The 20,448-nt window shown below is 46.8% G+C and overlaps 1 protein-coding gene across 2 annotated transcripts in view; it reads right to left on the bottom strand.

Moving 5' to 3' along the window:
* SIPA1L2 (signal induced proliferation associated 1 like 2) overlaps positions 1-20,448 on the bottom strand; it is a 221,100-nt gene that overhangs the window by 72,294 nt on the left and 128,358 nt on the right. For both annotated transcript variants that reach the window (XM_079901080.1, XM_079901081.1), the window contains exons 3-6: positions 17,996-18,129; positions 15,770-15,958; positions 7,555-7,729; positions 3,137-3,240 (exon numbers count right to left, since the gene is read on the bottom strand). In XM_079901080.1, coding sequence (XP_079757206.1) covers positions 3,137-3,240; positions 7,555-7,729; positions 15,770-15,958; positions 17,996-18,129 — 602 coding nt within the window. The remainder of the gene's footprint in view (positions 1-3,136; positions 3,241-7,554; positions 7,730-15,769; positions 15,959-17,995; positions 18,130-20,448) is intronic.

The following is a 20,448-nucleotide window of genomic DNA, read 5'->3' as shown; positions in this document are numbered from 1 at the left end:
ATTCCAAAGATTGAACTCTCTTGCAACTGTCATGGACCCTCTGAAGACTTTTAATACATCTTGGAATCAGCTTTCAGCTTGATTTATTACAAGAACAAACACAAGAAATTGTATCTGCTGTGGATGCATCTAGAACAGTGAAAGAGTCACAAATACCACGGGGCTGATGAGGCCAAAGTCAGAGGCGCAATTCACGTACAGACCAGTTAACTTCGCTAAGCTGTGTGGCCTCAAACTGCAGTCATGAACCCGGATGGTCACTTCAGACACTATGCCCTTGGTATTACCATAATCTGTGGGCACGGGTGGGGTGGGTGCGAGAGACGGCAAAGTAGCACCGCCTGCAACAGATCTGGAAAGTCCGTGTTCCAAGACTGCACAGCGCCATCACTGATCTATGACCAGGATATTCTGGTCGTGATTAGCAAAGTATTAAATGTCAAAGTAAAAATGATTTCCTGAAATTATTGGTAAATTAGTCCCTTCCTTTCTTAACTATTCAGGCCTTAGCTTTTCATGATAGGTCTTTAGCACTGGGAACAGGAAGATAAAATGCAAATTAAGTCATCTAAAATACTTGTCCTCTCTATCTCATAAGTTCTAAATTATAATAACACCTAAAACTTATTGAGCACACTCTGTGCCAGCACTATTTAGAGTGCTTTATACATATTAACTCACCTAATTCTAACCACCATCTAAGAAAGGTTCATTCATTCATTCAACAAATGTTAATTGACTGCTCTCCACGTTCTGGGCAGTGGTTCTGTGTGCATACAACACGCCGTGAAGAAAGAGGTAACAGTCTCTACCTTCAGGGATAAAGGAAAATAAAGCACAGACAACTGTGCCCAAGGTCACAAAGCTAAGTAGCTGGGATTCATATCCAGGAAGGTTCTAGAATTCTTGCTCTTAAGAACTACATTTTTCTGCTGAAGCTTTTTGCCCACCTAGAAGGAGGAAGCCTCAAAGAAGGCCCTAGAATCACGGAATTCGAAACACTAAGAGGGAGATGCTATGCATCATCTTGTCCCAATACGCTCAGGTGTGCCACTCCTCCCCACTTCCAAACCCTCGGAAGGTATCTCAAAAATACAGCATTCTTCCCGCCTGAGCCGCGGCGTAGAGTTCTTTCTTCTCAGTACAGGGCTCCAAGCACGCACTGCTGGCCACCTAGACCACATCCTCATTATATAATTGTCCAATTTCTTGAGAGACTAAGAATCTTTTCCAAGGCCACAAGGCAAATGACTACAATAAGTTCAGAATACAAGTCCAATGACTCTTATCCCCCATCCTACACTCATCCCTTTTATACTGCGATTACTCGCCTACATCCTACGTTGAGTGTAGATTTCCCAATGAAACACATATAAGATCATATATATTCTACACATAGCAAGAGCAATTAAAGAAGCAAAACAAGCAGTTTTCTACCTCTAATGCGTCAGCATAACATTCAACGCCACGGATTCTCACTCAAGATAAAAAAGGAAAACAAAAATGGAACCAACAAGTCTTTAGGCTACGGAGTTTGTAATATACTATCTCAACTTACAGGGATTTTTGGTTTTTTAATCTCCCATTTGGGAAGTTGAAAACACCCATGTACCTCACTCCCCACCCCCATCCTTCCATCCACCTTTTTATGTGCAGGACTTTTCGGGGAGAGTTTCAGTGAAAGAAACTCTGGTACAAAGAACTCATAAAACCACACTTTTAATTACTGTTCAATAAAAAGGGGACGGGGGAAGCCAGCTTTGAGTTCTGGTAACAGCAAAGTCAAGGGACTTTGAAATTTCAGAGGTTGCCCTCTGAGCAACAACACAGTGGATTCGGAGTCCAGTGACTCGGGTAACTGGGGAGCTGGCAGGGCCTTGTGAGTTGAACGCTCCATGAGTGGGGTCCAAAGGCACTGGTTCTATTTCCACTAACCTACTGACTGGGTCTCTGGGCCTGAGTCAGCCCTATCAGGTTTCTCAGCAACAACTCACCCAGAGTTTAATTACTGGATGATCGCAAAAGTATCTGCAAGGACAACTGCATGGTCTAAAATCGAGCATCTTAACACTGAGTGAGTCTATATGGCATTATTCCAAATAAACGTTTGAAGAGCTAGAAATCCTTTAGTTTACAACGTGTGTAAAATTCATACGTGTGATCTAGGGATTGTAACTCCATGTCATAAAAAACATACAGACATGTGATCAAAAGACAGATCCTCTGAAGGTAATGGGCAGAACTCTGATTACTAGAAAACCCTGTAGAAAATACAGGAAGGACAAGGGATTGAGGTTAAGTATTAGGTAGAAAAAAACCATCCAGCAATTACCACGGGAAGAGGAATAAACAGAGGAGCTACAGCCCCAAATGTGACAAAGCCGGGCTGGGGGTCAGGGGCCTCTTCTTCCTCTTGGCTGGGGGATCTAAGGTGGTTCTTCCCACCGGGGAACAGGGCAAGTGGCCTCGCTGGGAAAATGCACCCCCTGACTACCTTCATTGCATTTCATGAGCATTCAGAAAACACGTAAAAAAGAAAGACAAAGTTCTCTGCAACAATTAAGTTTCATTCACGTGACAAATGCTTATTGAACAACTACTGTGTAGTCCCTGCTGCTTTAACTTACAGCAAAGGAGTGCGGTTACGTGACATCAGCAAAATTAAGTTTTCTAAGCGTGGAAACAAACCTTGCTTTAACTCTGCACTCACCCCAAATGTAATCAAACCCCTAAAATTAAAGAACGCCACGAGTGAGTTACAAGATTCTTTCTTACAATATTTTCTAGAAGTTATCTACCCACACGCAGAAACGGAAGGTCAGGTTACATTAGTTGACCTCTTCTGTAATTAATACAGTTGACGCTGCTTCCCATTAAGATTTTGCCTGGCAAGCAATCCAGGTGAGTGTGGAAGAGTTTCTAAGTTCTGTAAGAAAAGAGTGCAATAAAACATGTGCCGTAATAATCCCTTTAAAGCCCAAACACTTCCAGATGATAAAAGAGTCAAAGACTACGAATGCCATTCAAAGAGAAAAACCTACTGATGCTTTGCAAATTTGAAATACACTGACAGCATGGAAGGGCTGCCCTCGGAGGTGGCATCTGTTGTGGGGGTGGGGGTGGGAGGAGGCCGTACCTGCTGCCTGTTGTTGGGCGTGTGTGGGAGCATGGTGCACACATGGAACATAAGCTCGTAGTCTTTGTACGTCGTGTACAGGGAATGCGTTCCTGTAGAATCAGCTGAAAACAAAGATTAATTGCAAGAACAAGTTAGGCCACTGCAGATTAGCAATTCAACACTTAGAAGGTCATTATTACAAAAGGCAATTCAACCGAAAAGAACAGACCTCCCAACGATAAAGGACCAGTGTCTTGGGGGTGGCCCCGCTCTCTCACTAGGCCCTGTTGCTCCCACTTTCCAGCCCACGCCTGCGGCCTGAGTTTTGCCATCTGCTCTCGCCCAGGCGCTTTCTACTGAACGCGTGGCTTCCCCTCTCTTTTCTTCTCCACTCCTGCCTTCGCAGTGCTCACTCAGATGACCCACATGCGCGAGATGCTGCTACCACAAGAAGTACAGGTGAGCACAGGAGGAGGCGTGGCCTGGCGCCGGTCTGGGTGCAATTATTAGACGGGGCTGAGCTAACCAGAAGTTATCCTTGCCCCACTGTGTGTGTGTGCGCGTGCGTGCGCGTGTGTCTACAGTTAATTATCAGTTATTCTTGGGCACTTGACCCTCCAGAACCGAGAAAAATGAAACAGGATTGACTTCATATGGAAATGGGAACGAAAGACGTTAAGGATTTCTTCCCTGAATGATGGAAGTAATTTTCTTCTCTTTCTGACAGGCAACGCGATGATGCAGTCATGTGATTAAGACCAGGGAGGATGAATGTGATCTCTTACTGCATATTATGCTCTGATACATGTTAAAAAAACTATGACATCTGAATCCCTGTTAATCATGCAGCTATTCATCTTTTGAAAAGCAGAATGATTCTGTGCAAATTCGAAACCCATCTGTATTATCGACAGATTACCTCACTGAGAGTTTCAGACACCCAAACCAACAGTGACTATACAACGTTTAAGTAATAATTTTAGGACGGAGGTTTGAACCACTTTGCATATGGATAAAGACAAAGAGATAAATAGAAATTAAGATGTAAACAGAACTCAAGACTGCCCTTCTCAATCCTTGATCTATATACAGGTTTATCGTCTACCTTTTAAACAACAATAAACAATACTGTTCGATATTATTGAAAACGAAGTTTATTCCATTGTGTTTGTTGGGGAAACTCTACGTAGTGATCTTGGGCTAACCTTTTTTTAATCTGAAAATTAAAATGTTTACTTTAAGAACATTAAAACACTTAACCTTCATGGGCATTTATTATTTTCTTTCTAAATCATGCAACATATTCTTATTTCCAACATTTATATCCAACTCAGAAATAGTCCTGAAAATCCTCCAGGAAAAAGTATTGCATACAGTTTTGTGCTGAGAGGTACTCACAGAAGGAAATTTCACGCAGAAGGGGAGTATGTAGAATGTTAATCTATGGATACTGATAAATTAACTTGCAGACGGTCAGAGAGGATATTCATCTAATAAGCTCTATATTATCCAGCCCCCATTTTCTCTTTTAGCTATTCATTAACTGCGTATTTGTTATTTTTCTTAGGACTTCTTAGAGAGTAATCTTCCATTTCAACTGTCTTGTCTCAGGACCTTAAGGATGATACGTGGCTTTGGAAGTGAGCAGGTCGTGAGGGAATGACGACTGTTCCTCCCACGAAGAAGTAACACTGAAGGTCAGAGGACGAACTAACCCTGCAGGTTCAATGACTCCCCTCACAACACTGCTACCACGATGCTTAAAATTCAGTAAGAGAAATGCTGACAGATATTTCACAGTCTGGTCAATGGGCTTCAGATTCAGGAATTCATAATGAAAAAAGAAAAATGCACTTTTAGGGGGAAGGGGGAGAAACATTCCCAAAAACGTGGTCATAATTTGTCTATCCCAAGTAGTGCTAAAGGACGAATTTCTAAAATTAAGTATTCAATATTTTCAAAGTTTTTATTTTAAACATCAGAAGGGTAATGCAAAAGGTCAGCTCAAGCTTGTTCAAGGGTTTGCTGCAAATATTTCTGTTCAAAAGGAGATACGGGGGGCTTTCCTGGTGGCGCAGTGGTTAAGAATCCGCCTGCCAATGCAGGGGACACGGGTTCGAGCCCTGGTCCGAGAAGTTCCCACATGCCGTGGAGCAACTGAACCTGCATGCCACAACTACTGAGTCTGCGCTCTAGAGCCCGTGAGCCGCAACTACTGAGCCCGCATGCCACAACTACTGAAGCTCGTGCACCTAGAGCCTGTGCTCTGCAACAAGAGAAGCCACCGCAGTGAGAAGCCCGCACACTGTACCAAAGAGTAGCCCCTGCTCACCGCAACTAGAGAAAGCCTGCACGCAGCAACGAAGACCCAACGCAGCCAAAAATAAATAAATAAATATATTTAAAAAAAGAGAGAGAGAGAGATACAGGGCCATCACGGCAGTCTCCGGTTTTATCATTCTCTGCAGCCAACCAAAGAAAGGCTGGCCACGGCCTGGGGGTCTATATTCTACTGGATAGCAGAGCACCTTAGCGGCTCACAGCGCCTCTATTCCTACCCCATTTCATTCTGTACTTAAGAGAGGAACAACCCATTTTAAATCTGGAAGGGACATCTCAGATACTCTAGCCCGAAACTCTGACTTTTCTTTGTGAAGAAAATGAGGCCCAGATTTGCCCAAGGTCCTGTGGGCAGGCGGAATGAAAACTGCAACACAACTCTCCTGTATTTAAGAAGGAAGATATTTTTTTTTGCCCACTGCATGAAAGACATACTTTTTATTTGACCACTCCACGAAACGTAATTCTTAGAGACCTCCTCTCTAAAGGCATGCCATGATTTCTTTGCATCTCATAGAAGGTCCTGCTCATAAAAATAAAAGACTCGCTGATTATTAGAATGAACATATCAAAATCCTGTTCTGATGTTATCATTTCCTTGCACTAAAGTACATAGCACTACGTCTGTAATGTATTAAAGACATCTCTTAAGTCATGAAAACTCCAAGCTGATGTCAATTCTATACATAGGAAAATATCTGCATTACCTCTGCTTTAGTTTTATAGAACGTACAGCTCAGAAGCTCTTAAAATGCTTCCCCAATCCACCCCACAGCAGAGGGACGGCAGGCATGCATAGCAATGAGTCCACGTTGGCAGTGGTTCTCCTGGAAGGACGTCCCTAAGGCTGGCACGCCAGCACCTCTAGGGGGTATGTGGCGGTCTGTGGGTAAGGGGAGTTTGCACAGGAAACAGAGGAGAAAATCAGAAAAGGTCTCCCTGATCCTTCTTAAAAGATGTGGATACTTGCAATGGCTGTCACAAATTATTTTCTAACCTTAACATTTCTGAGGCATGAGCTATCCACATTCAGCCTAATAGTCAAACTCCAACCTTGGCGTGTGTGGAGGACACACAGGGCCCGCATGTGAGCCAACACCGTGTCCAGGTCTTGCGATCTACCCTCTAAGTGTAACGTTCAAAAACAGATCAGAACCCCAGAACTGATGACAGGCCATGCGCACTAAGAGTGGTACCACCGGCGATCTAGGCAAGTATCTCTGATGGTCGCGAGGTGAGCGGGCCGGGGGCCGCAGGGGCTCAGGTGGCCTCCATGCCAACCCTGGCTCGGCCACACGTTGACCCTCCCCCAGGGAAGAGTCCCCACCGGCCCCTCCTCTAGGGCTAGATGCCCCCCCAGATCCTCCAAGTTCAGAATCTATCTGCTCATCTTCATTAAAAGAGCAAGCGCTTAACTGCTTCACAATAAGCAGAATTTCCCCAGATACACAAAATTACCCTGCCCGGTATTTTTACCAGGTGTGCTGAGAGCAACTAAAGGACAACACAAATACGAAGGTGAACCGCTTAGAATTTATGAGGGCCGTAAGGAACACGGTTACCTAAATGGAGAGGCAAGACCAATTCGCACATCCTAGGAGGGGACCTGACTAAGGTTCTTGGAAAGCAGGATGCGTCAGCTTTTTCATCACTGCTTCAGCTCCCCAGGTAACATCGTGAAAACGGAAACGAGCAAAGATAAGGCCGTGAGCACGGCCTGAGTGGATGTGGTGATGTTTAGACTTTCAGAAATGAATGCGGGGCTCATCCTTGCTGCAGTGGGACAGGGTGTAACGGACAGGTGAGGTAAAAAGAAAGAACATATTAAAAGATTATTCACCGAACACCGGGGAATCTCTGCTCTCGTTACATGGGAACAAGAATTGACCCGTTGAGCTTGTGAGAGACACAGAGCTCTTGAGAAATGTGCCCCCTCTGCTCATCTGAGGAAATCTCAACCCCATCCCAAATAAGCCAGCTCGGCCGCTGCAGGGGGTCAAGAAGGGGAGGGCTCGGGATCGCTGGCTTAGATGTCTGGGGTGCGCCTACCTTTGGGGCATTAAATCTGTGCACACACAAGCAAGTCTGAAGCTTACTTTTATTGTCCAGCTGAGCCCGGTATTTACTAAATCCTTTCAGCCGCACCCTCTGGCCCAGCAGGTCGAGGAATTCTTCAAAGGCTGGTCCGGCCGTCTCGTTGTTGTACATCTCCTCCTCGGTGCTCTGGCCGGCTCTGCAATACAGGATCCCGATCTTGTGCTGAAAGCTCAGCTGAAATGGGGCAGAAAGGGAATTACTCGGCAAAGAGTATCAGACAAGGACGCCTGAGACTAAGCAACATTGCAAATCAACTCTATTCCAATATAAAATAAAAATCAAATTAAAAAATAAAACGGGGGCTTCCCTAGTGGCGCAGTGGTTGAGAGTCCGCCTGCCGATGCAGGGGACACGGGTTCGTGCCCCGGTCCGGGAATATCCCACATGCCGCGGAGCGGCTGGGCCCGTGAGCCATGGCCGCTGAGCCTGCGCGTCCGGAGCCTGTGCTCCGCAACGGGAGAGGCCACAACAGTGAGAGGCCCGCGCGTCAACAGAAAAATAAAAATAAAAATAAAAATAAAAATAAATTAAAATAAAATGAAAACAGAAAGTATCAGACGAGCTAACTTCCAGTAAAATTAAAATGACAGGAGCTGAGAATTCTGTTCTCAGGAAAGCACGTCAGGACAATTCCCATAAGCTAAGAAGCAAAAGAATAAGCAGCTGTCACTGTACACAATACTCCAAATACATAACAAACCCAGAAACCCGAACATAACAGCTGGAGAAACGTCAGACACCCTAAGAAATATAATGAATGGCCTTGCCCATGTGGGAGCTGCCAGGTTTCCAAAATGGAGAGCCAGGTTCAAGCATTTATTTAAAAATACAACTGTGGAAATATTTAATCTCATACCCTCTATACAGTCATGAGCATTATCTTCCAAGTGAGAAAGAGAAAAAGGCTGCACACTTTAAAAAGTTTTCCCTCTCTGGTTCCTCATGCTTTTCTGTTGTCGTTATTTGAACATTCATGGAAATACGAAAGACTGTAGTTAAAAAAAGCAAATCAAATTCAGGTCTGGTAAGGAAACTGTGATATACGTATAGTGATAGAATAATGTTTTGTTTCCACAAAAGTAACTCTGACTCAACAATTACAGTCATTTCTCCATTTTTGACTGGCTTGAAAACATCTGCTAGATATACAATAGGCCATAAAGAATTTTAATAGGAATTGAAGATTTCCTGCTGTAGCTCTATCTCCCTGTCTATCCCGTATCGTGCTGGAAGCTACCACACTGCTTTCTCCCAAGGCCAGGGAGAAACTGGATCCACCTTCACAGCTTTCGTATTTTCCCTAAGGAGGAACTGCTTGTCACTCAGGAAATCAGGGCACTTCATCTTCCTAGCAGCGATCTCAGCCTCCAGAGGCTGGCAGGTTATCAGTCCTCTCTGATTCCCTAAAGGCATCCATCCGGAACACTGTTCACTGTTATTATCAGCTGTAAAACAGAGCCTTTAATCAAAACTCATAGCTGACTAGATCAGTACAATAAGGTAAAATGGTACTCATTTCCCTTGAGTGGCAAAGTGATCACAGCAGTCTCATCCGGGTGACCAATGACAACGGACAGTCCAAGCCAGGGAGGGATCCGCCTGCTTGGGGCATCTCGGCAGAGATGCTAGGGGAAGCTCAGAGCTGGGCGGGCAGCCGACCGCCGGTACATTCTACACGCGCTCCACCTCCTGAGTGCTACGGGGGAGGGGGGAGGAACCAAACGAGACATCAATCACCTGTTCCTAACTGGACCGGATAAGCTACCTACAGGGATGGCTCCCACGGTGAGGGGTTTGGGGGGCGGGTGGAGAGCGCACAGGCCCCAATCACACAGTGAAGACAAGGATCCAGGCCCTGAATGTGGGGCTATGAGATGCTGGCCGTAAGCTGTTAGTGTTATGAGCTGTGCGGTACTAGTCCTTGAGCGGCGTCAAGACAGAAAAATCATTTCTATTTGCCCAGGGATTGAGGAATAAATGTTTCTGATCAACTCAACTATCCAAATAAATGAGACACCACACTTACTGCAAACAGACCATCATCCTCCAAAAACACGAAGTAGAATACAAATGTCTCATATTATTTCACCAATTGTTTCAGAACACTAATTGTTCTGAGGGACCCAGAAGACACTGCAGGATCTTAGAGTACTTTAGGAAACACTTGGGATTGGCAATTGTCACCACAGATGTGGATCGCCTTGGTGACTGCCAGAACTGGACAAATCCCCTAACGGGACCTCTACGGGACTGCTGTACCTCCCGGCACCGTGATGCTTGGACCTCCCGCCTGCTGTCAGAAGCGGATTCCCGCTCTCCCTAGCTGTCCGGTCCTGGCCTCGTGGATAGTCCCCCAGAGATCCTGTGGAGTGATCAGCAGGCACCGGTACCCAGGGCCCCACGGGCCCCCGCCCACACATCCTCCGCAGCCAGCAGGGGCGGCCGTACCACCACCCGCATCCTGGGAGCTCACTGTCCCAGGGCTGCCACCCTGTCTGTCCCCCTGCCTGCCGCCCCCCCTAGAGCCCTGCCACCTCTCCTGGTGCCACCTCACGTCGCGCCCCTGCCACACCTGCAGCTTGTCCCAGGCAGCCCCGCCATCCCCAGCAGGAAACCCTTCCTCTGCCTCTTTGTGGAGCAGGCCCGGAGCAAAGCTGTCTGGGGCCCCAGGGGTGGGGCCGCAGCGGCCCCATGCGGGTGGAGCAGAGCCTCCCCGGACCAGCACAGGTTCTCTCTGATTCCTGACTCTTGCGGACCTGATGCTCCCTGTGGACTCAGGCAAAGGCCAAATACCTGGAGAGCTGAAGCCCCCGGGGCTTCCCTGCTGAGCGCAGTACCATCCGCTCACACCCCTCTCCTTCCAGCCATCGCAGACCAGCCTGTGTCTACATCCCCGCTGGGAACAGGACTTGCTTTCTACCCAAACAGCCCTGGGCCCATGGGAATCGGGGGTGGGGCTAAATTAGACTTCAAAGCCCCCAGGTGTCTTGCCCCAGCTCCTAGAGCTCTGCTCCAGCGACTGAGAATAAACCACTGTGGCCTGTTTACTACGAGGCCTGTGATTCCACTAAAACAGTAAGAGGATGAGACACGGTGTGAAGGAAGAGACCTCTCTCGCTCCAATCTCTTATAAACCGCATGAAATCAATGGAAATGCAACACCAAGGCTGACCCCCTCCTGCCCGTGGTTCACCAGAAAGCTTGCACACCTCTTCAGCCTGATCGCGGTACCAAGGGGAGGACAGACTCCAGGTCCCCATGAACTAAAACCCCCAATTCTCTCGGAACAAGGCTCTGTTTCTAAGCCCTCTACACCTCAGGCTGGGGCTAACCACGCCCCCATCCCACTGACCTTCCTTTAACTGTTCTGATGCGAATCACAGCCAGTTCCACTGTCCTGGGGTGAACAAGGCCGGCACTTGGGCGTCCCCACGGTCAAAAACTAAAAACACCCACTTGCCCAAACTCTATACTGCTCCCGTGCCCAGAGCTGGACACACAGACCCTGCACGGACAGGCAGACGATCCCTTGCCTCCTGGGACTGGATAAAAACGGAGTGCTCTGTTCCAAAGGCCAGAAGCCCCGTCATTATTGACGAGAAATTTAAATTTAAAGGAAGGTGACAGAAAACAGAGCCTCAGAATGGCCTTGAAAATAAATTCAGGTGTGCAGGAAAGTCCTTCCACTGCATCCTCCCAACTCAACCACCTGCTCTAAGCGTGTAGTATCATGGATTTAGACCCGCTTGACTTCGTGTCAAGTAAACCTGGTATGTGAGTGAACATACATCTGGGTGAGGAGACAAGAGCAGAAGGGGTGATTGGCTTGTGAACAAATTAATCCAAAGATGCTCTAATATTCTAAGTTAGTGAGCTGTCATAATGTATCTGAATTAATTTTTTAAGAAGTCAACCTAGTGGGTAAAGATAAATTAGGAGTTTGGGATTAACAGATACACACTACTATATATAAAATAAACACAGGGAACTATATTCAATATACTGTAATAACCTAAATGGAAAAGAATCTGAAAAGGAATACATATCTATGCATAACTGAATCACTTTACTGTACACCTGAAACTGACACATTGTAGATCGACCACACTTCAATTAAAAAAAAAAAAAGTCAACGTACATAATCTTAGGAATTCACCTGTTATACAAACTAGGATAGTCCTATAAAAAAGGAAAAATGGTATCTTAGAGGTTGGGAGGTGAATTTATGTAGATAAAGTAGCAAAACTTTCAAAGTCCTGATTGATAATTACTTCCCTTATGATTCTCCATGGCATGGAGTCTTCCTGTTCAAAACATCTTACCAAAAGTAAAGAATGGAATGAATGACCCGATACCCACCATATCTCCCACTGATACAACATGTCTTGCGCAGAGCAGATAAACACAGTGACTGTCAAACCAGGAATGGATCCCAAACTCCAAGAAAGCAGAAAACGACAATATGTCCTTTAAAGTATTTTTTCAAGATTAAAACCCCTTAAGACCAGCAACATAAAACTGGCCCATCCCCTCCCTGGGAAGATTTTCTATCAGGAAAGTAGATAAAGACAGCACTACCCAGAAGTGACTCACAACACCCAGACAGGTTAGGGCAGCTTTTAAGGATCCTTTGGAAACCAGGATGTTAGAAAAGCTGTCTACTATCTTTCAGAGATGAGATACCACTAGGAGTTGGGGGGCGTTAAAATGTCATATTGTACACCATTATGAAAGTATACCAGAGTCAAATAAATATAATCTCAAAAGAAAAAACACATGAATACAGCTAGAGCTCTAATTGTACTGGTGTGCTTAAAACAAGCACCCAGTTCTCAAAATTCATTCATTGACGTCCGATTGTAAACAGGTGTCCATTCAAAGTACCTGAAGGCTTAGTTTAAGAGAAATTCCCTGCAGAGCCATTTTTATAACCTTCACTGCCTCCCACCGGCGTAGCTGCTGGACCTATTCTGCCGGACGGACATCCCAAGAAGTGCCTGCTTCATTCTGTGAGGAGACAGTCACCTGCGGCTGCTGTAACGTCTCTCAGGGCTTGGGCGTCAGGATCCAGGCTGGGGAACACAGGGCCACCTGTGGACTCCTCCACAGCAGGCTGAGGGACCAAGCACCTCATCCGCCAGGCACCTGCTACCCAGCAGGTGAGGGACGTGTAATCAAGGGAGAAGCAACACACACCAGAAACATAAAGGGATGAAGACCACGGGGGTCGGCACCTCTCTTCCGGACTCTTCCACGACACGGAAGTGAATGTGTAACAGAGCAGGACCCTATGGGGCCTTCCCAGGACAGACCCCTCCCCCATACCCTCTGCTGTAGCTGCTCTCTGAAGTACCCAGATAATAGACCAGATAACAGTATCTGACGCCTATTTCCTGAGTTGTTTTTCAGATGCTAAAACCACCCCCAAATGAAAGAAATTACTTGATGATCATGAGCACGTAGCTCCCAGACCTTCTGGTGCCTAAGGACTGACCACCATCAGCCAATCAGAGAACTGTGCACGAGCTGATCACAGACCCTGGGGTTCCCCTCCCTCACCTGGCCTTTAAAATTGCTCTGCTGATCAAAACTGCAATGAGGTATCACCTCACAGCGGTCAGAATGGCCATCATCAAAAAATCTACAAACAATAAGTGTTGGAGAGGGTGTGGAGAAAAGGGAACCCTCTTGCACTGCTGGTGGGAATGTAAACTGATACAGCCACTATGGAGAACAGTATGGAGGTTCCTTAAAAAGCTAAAAATAGAACTACCATAGACCCAGCAATCCCACTACTGGGCATATACCCTGAGAAAACTATAATTCTAAAAGAGTCATGTACCACAATGTTCACTGCAGCTCTATTTACAATAGCCAGGACATGGAAGCAACCTAAGTGTCCACTGACAGACAAATGGATAAATAAGACGTGGCCCATATATACAATGGAATATTACTCAGCCATAAAAAGAAACAAAACTGAGTTATTTGTAGTGAGGTGGACGGACCTAGCGTCTTTCATACAGAGTGAAGTAAGTCAGAAAGGGAAAAACAAATACCGTACGCTAACATATATATATATGGAATCTAGAAAAAAATGCTTCTGAAGAACCTAGGGGCAGGACAGGAATAAAGACGCAGATGTAGAGAATGGACTTGAGGACACAGTGAGGGGGAAGGGTATGCTGGGACGAAGTGAGAGAGTGGCATGGACTTATATATACACTACCAAATATAAAATAGATAGCTAGTGGGAAGCAGCCGCATAGCACAGGAGATCAGCTCAGTACTCTGCGACCATCCAGAGGGGTGGGAGAGGGAGGGTGGGAGGGAGACGCAAGAGGGAGGGGATATAGGGATATATGTATACGTATAGCTGATTCACTTTGTTATACAACAGAAACTAACACACCATTGAAAAGCAATTATACTCCAATAAAGAGGTTAAAAAAGAAAAAAAAATTGCTCTGCTGAAACCCTTCGGGGAGTTTGGGGTTTTCGAGCACAAGCCACCCATTCTCCCTGGACTGGTGACTTTACAATAAACGCTGCACTTTCCTTCACCCAAACCCGGTGTCAGGAGATTGACTTTACTGCACCTACCTGCAGGTGAGTGGACTCAGGTTTGGTTCGGTGACAAATGCTGTCCTTCCCACCAAGCCCTCCTGAACTCTGAGTCCCTGGACCAGCAGCGACACACCCGCTCTGTCCCTCCATGACAACAGGATTTCCTCAACTGCCTCATGACATGACCATTCTCAGAGCACTTTACCAGCGATGACCATGATGAACTCTTCTGTGGGATTTTAGAAGCCAATTGTTCAAGTTCAAGTTTTGGTTTGGTTTAGTTGTTGTTTTTAATAGATCAGCCTTCATTCTTGAGAAAGAAAGACTGCAGGATTATCCACTCTGAATGTCACAGTGCCTGCTTCCTCTGGCTGAGAATGCAGTGTTAATTTGCTAGCGCAATTACAACTTCATCTCTTAGAATTCCAGCCATCTGAGTATCAAATACTCCACCAATATACCACAGGGAGTGTGTTACTGGGTCCACCAAGAAATCCCGCATACTCCCTCCAAAACATGAGAAAGAATTGTCCTTGGAACGTTCTGGAAAGATATCACAATTGTCTTTTTCTTTCTGCAAAGCATGTATTTAAAAACAAATCCACACATTTAAAATAAATTGCATACCTTGGGCACCGACCACTCAGTTTCGCCTCCAAATTATCTTGCATCTGAAGTTAAAAGGCTTCTTTCCATCTTCTGGGCCACCACCTAAATCCTGTCCATCATTAATTCTCTCCCGGATGCTATTAATGATCACATAATTGAGCTCCAGGCCATCATCAGGCTCTACCTTCACCAGCCTGTCCAGTACGCTTCTACCAGAATAATCGTCCTAAATTACGGCTACGAGCATGTCACATCCTACCGGCAAACCTTCAATGTTCCCTACCACCTCCTGGATCCAGTGCTAACTCCTTAGCCCAGCATTCACTCCAGCCTCAAGATATTTCGTAACTGTTGTTGTTTTAACTCCTAACCTCTCTGCGTGTGCCCTTCTCTTGTAAAGAAACTGGCCATAGTTTCTAAAAGAGCCAACTGCTCGTATCTCCCTGTTAGAATTCTACTCAAGTCTAAAGGCCCAGTTACAACACCACCTCCTTCAGATGTTACTTTCTCTTTTCCCAGAGCACACACTGCATTTCTATGTCTCCATGACCCATGACCACACTAACGGCCATGGCGTTCTTCGTCTTAATGGCCCCAAGGGTAGGGACCAAGTCTTAGCTTCAAGCCTCCTGATACGTGCTGTTCACTGCCATCTGTCAGCATGACACTTTGCACATAGCAGACAAGAATAAACGTTAGTTCAGGGAAAGGCCCAACGTGAGCTCTTTACACGCTGGGAAAATACACCAGCAGTCTCTAATAGTCATGAATCATATCTGCTCCTGCTGGCTGGGACATACCAAAACCCTGGTAAAAACAATGCAAGTCACAACTCAGCAGGAGGTGCACTGCACTTATTGTTAAAGGCATCATGTTACTTAACTAGTATAGAGGCATATTCGAGAAAAACTGGAGGAAAATGCTTTAAGGCATTAAAAATAAATGATCTCCAAAGGCAGATGGATGGGAAAACTCCAAAACATTCAGAAACATGGACACAAAGTCCCGCACACTTACAGTCTCCCACGTGATACACACCCCTTGCTCATCAAGCTTGAGGAGCTGCTCCGAGACCTTGGGCGAGCTCGAGGCCTGCCTCAGGCACTGGATGCTCAGCTCTGGAACGACGCACTCCAGGACTTCTTTGAGAGGGAGTCCCCGCGCAGTCCCATGCCTGGCGGTAGAGGGTATGGCATCTTCCAAAATCGCTCCTCTCAGGGTTGTCAGCTGCAGGGGCGAATACAACGTTCCAGTTAACACTTATTCCTGGTTACCTCTTTAAAGCGTAACTTTTTAGTTGCCTTAAAAAAAGAGGAAGAGAGAATGGACTTGAGGATATGGGGAGGGGGAAGGGTAAGCTGGGACGAAGTGAGAGAGAGGCATGGACATATATACACTACCAAACGTAAAATAGATGGCTAGTGGGAAGCAGCCGCATAGCACAGGGAGAAGAGCTCGGTGCTTTGTGACCACCTAGAGGAGTGGAATAGGGAGGGTGGGAGGGAGGGAGATGCAAGAGGGAAGAGATATGGGGACATATGTATATGTATAACTGATTCACTGTTATAAAGCAGAAACTAACACATCATTGTAAAGCAATTATACTCCAATAAAGATGTAAAAAAAAAAAAGAGGAAGAAAGCTAAGGCTCTTTTTGGAGTGGGGCAAAAGAGGCTAAAAGTTCTCAATCTGAAAAAGCAAATTCAACACTCAACAGTCAGTCTTTAAACAACCGAAGGACTCGTGGGTCAGGAAGGAGCCAGGCGGGGCTGATATAACCAGACGTGCGTGAAACACGAGGAGGAGTGAGACAAAGCCCCGCCCGGCGACTTTAAGTCACTCCCACCACAATCGGAACCGACACCAGAGGGATGCCGAGGACGAGCCGGGGGTCCTAGGGCCGGGCTAGCCACAACGACCTCCTCCATCCTTCCGTTTTCTTTTTCCCATTTTTCTCTACATCATCTTCTTTTCTTCCACTTTTCCTATTTAACTTTCCATGGCTGGCAATTCCCAAGGCTGAGTGGGGCGATCCCGTGACCCCCGTGGGCAGGTGACCCAGGGCTGGGAAGACCACCATCGGACTCTGCCTCCTGATCTGTGATATGTCCTCAAACACATCGTGAAAGCCTGGAGCCACTATTCTGACACGTGTCATCTAAGCCCAGGTCAAATACGCGGAGAGAGGAGGCCCAGCACGGCCAGCCGAGAGGTCTGGCTCTAATCCCACCCCTCCGACAAAGCAGCCGTAGTGACGTGGTAACAACGGCGCCTAGCATTTGCACAGAGCTCCGGGGCACCGCTGTGCAACAGGGCTTTCTGCGGTGATGAGACCGCCCTCCATCTGCACTGGCTGATACGGGAGCCACCAGCCCCGAGTGGCTGCGGAGCGCCTGACCCGTGACAGGTGTGACGGAACCACAGGTGACAGGTGTGACGCGGAACCACGTTTTTTATTTTATTCAATTATCTTAAATAGTCACACGTGGTTAGTGGCTACTGAATGGGACGCTGCAGGTCCGTAACTTACAATATGTCACCTCCAGAGAGGGCTTCCTTTCCTCTTTACGGCACAGAGCCCAGTTCACGGGAGCACCGATGCACAGGCAGTGGGCACCAAAGTGCCAGGCTTGGGCAGGGCCGGCGAGGGGCTCTCTGTACTCTGATCCAGAAGGGATCACATTCTGGACTGTGTGGACGACACATTCCCACCTAATTACAATGGTCAAGAGGATAAAACCTGGAGTGCAGGCCAGATCTAGTTCTTCATATAAATCAACATCCCCGCCTACAGGGCTCCACGCATTGGCCATATGGTGTATAACAGTCGCACTTTTCACCCAAAGCAAGACCAGCGGGGAAGTAGCCTGGGTGCTGGCGGGACGAAGTGCAGGGCCACGGAGCTGCTGCACCTACAGACACGCTAAGCCAACACCCACCCCACGGGCGGCCTCCTGGTTTTCTGCATCCGACGCTGAAGTCGTCGTTCAACTCTGACATGAATCATAGAGTTCAAGTTTGTCCTCTGCTTCAGGCCGAAAACCTTGCATTTTGATCATTTTATCCTTTCTGTCATGTAAGGTGGCAGTCAAATCACTGCCACATCCACCACAGGTCTTCACATTTTCTACTTTGAACAAAACAGTCTAAGCCCTTTTGGTCACCGGAACTGCTGGGATCACAGCACTGACAATGAAAGCAACACCTTAACCAAGCGGTGACCCTGAGGCCCAGCCCAGGACACACCCCATGAGCGCCCAGTACCTCGCTCGTCCTGAAAGCCACCCGGTAGTTGAACTGGGACCCTTCTTTCTCCTTGGGGTCTTCCACCTTCTCCCTCCGGATGCTGACTGCCACAGGGCCGAGGTTCTCATCGATTCCAAAGTAGTTCTGGTGCTCTGCAATGGAAGAGAGCAGTGGCATGAGGAGAAGGGAACAAAGAACAGGGTGGGTGTCTTTCAGCGTGTGTATCTTATCCTTGAAGAGGTACCAGTGGCTCTGGTGCAGGATTCCCCCAGATGTGATCCATTTATTTGCCTCCAAATCAGATGCACTTTTTTTTCTTTTTTTTTTTTGCGGTACACGGGCCTCTCACTGCTGTGGCCTCTCCCGTTGCGGAGCACAGGCTCCGGACGCACAGGCCCAGTGGCCGTGGCTCACGGGCCCAGCCGCTCCGCGGCATGTGGGATCTTCCCGGACCGGGGCACGAACCCACGTCCCCTGCATCGGCAGGCGGACTCCCAACCACTGCGCCACCGGGGAAGCCCCAGGTGCACTTTTAACCTGTCATTTTCTACTACTTCATCCTCCCATTCTGCTTCTCACTAGTTCATAAGCTGCTCAGGAGCCCCAAAGTTGAGTTTGGCATCACTGGAAAGCGTTTTGCCATCTTAGAAACTGTTAAAAAAGGAACGTGGCAACTTGAAGAACCGAGCCTGAACAGTTTTCCTCCAGCTGGGAAGGTCACCTCCTCTGACTGATTAAAGGCAGTGGAGGTGAGCTTATCAGCCACTCAGAAGAGCCGGATTCATCTCGGAGAACAGGGCAGCGGCAAAGACCACCCTGTCACGATGACGTCATGAAAGCACCTGAGAGTCTAAAGCAAAGTGGATCAGCGGACAAAAAGTCGATAAAAGGTCATTAAGCTGCTGAGTCCAAATTATATCTCCTAAAATACCACAACTTAGTTTACTGTGTTATCAGCTCATCATTTCTTTCACATAAAGTCAGGGTCCCATAGAGACCTAAACGCACACAATCTCACTAGAGGAATGCACTCTGGGGCCCTCCTGTCCACCTAGCACAGGGACCCCGAGGACATTCTTCCTAAGAGACGGTCGTTAGGCTTTTATTTACACACTCAACAAGTGTGCGCCAGGCACCGTCTCAGGAGCGGGGTCATAATGCAGAAAAGCTCCCCGCTCACGAAGCGCGTGTTCTAGTCTGAGCGCTGCCAGTGACAGCAAGCTCACTGCTTTGCGAGACTCCCTTCTGGACGCGTGAGTGAGCGCTGCTAAAAGAAGTAAACACGCTTCACTGCAACCAGACTTGGTAAGTGTTGTCTTCTGTAAGGACCCAAACTGAACACTCAGGTGCGGTCCGACCCATACAGAACAGAGGGTGCAGTCAGCCAAACGTTTATTCGAAGCCTTCACACCAGTAATCCGTGCAGAGCAAGCGGTCCACGCAAAGCCCCTGGGTATTCACTTATTTCCTATTGAGCTGCTGCCTGGGCCGTTCTCCAAGATGTACACTTAAAACATTGATTTGTTTCACCCCACAGGCAAAACTGCTTCTACCCCTTTTCAATGTCACCTTAGTGGTTCTGGCCAATCTTTCTGACTGAACAGTTTTCAGTTAAAGAGAAACATACTATATCAAACGTGTGTAAGCTTGAAAGGAAACCCATAGGTGTTCCAAAGGCTCTGGGTTATGGTAACGTTTTCTGCCACAGTAATTTCTGAAGGAATAGAGAATGTTATTCAGAATGTGGAAAACAGGTGAAGTTCAACAAAGAGCAATGGTACTTGTATCACTCAAGGGAAATATTACCGAAAGCCGCTAATGAATACTGGCTACATCCTAAAAGGCAGATCATTTGCGTTTTACTTCTTGCAACCAAACGAGATAAATACGGACATAATTTCCCTTTTAGGCCAGGCAGGGCTAGAAGAGCAAGTCGACTCTTTTAGGGACTAAAAGGTGAAGTACTGACTTAGTTCTAGACTCATATGATAGGAAACGAGCCTTTGTTTTTCATGGATAACTCTGGTAACAGTCTGGTTAACTATTACAAACCTGTAGGAGTCCAGTGAAATTAAGCATACATTGAAAAAGAAGCGTTATTTACCCCGAGGGGTTATTTATCATCAGCTTGATACATTTAAGAACCCACTTCAAGAAGATACCGGACGAAGTGAGAGAGTGGCATGGACATATATACACTACCAAACGTAAAATAGATAGCTAGTGGGAAGCAGCCGCATGGCACAGGGAGATCAGCTGGTGCTTTGTGACCACCTAGAGGGGTGGGATAGGGAGGGTGGGAGGGAGGGAGACGCAAGAGGGAAGGGATAGGGGGATTATGTGTATGTACAGCCGATTCACCTTGTTATACAGCAGAAACTAACACAACATTATAAAGCAATTATACTCCAATAAAGATGTTAAAAAGAAAAAAAAAGTGACTGGCAAAAAATGCTCAAATCGGTTCCTTG

The sequence above is a fragment of the Stenella coeruleoalba genome (assembly GCF_951394435.1).
Source record: "Stenella coeruleoalba genome assembly, chromosome: 16".
In the NCBI taxonomy this organism is placed as follows: Eukaryota; Metazoa; Chordata; class Mammalia; order Artiodactyla; family Delphinidae; genus Stenella; species Stenella coeruleoalba.
Note: the sequence above shows the minus strand (reverse complement) of the source record. Positions and strands in the feature narration are given on the sequence as shown.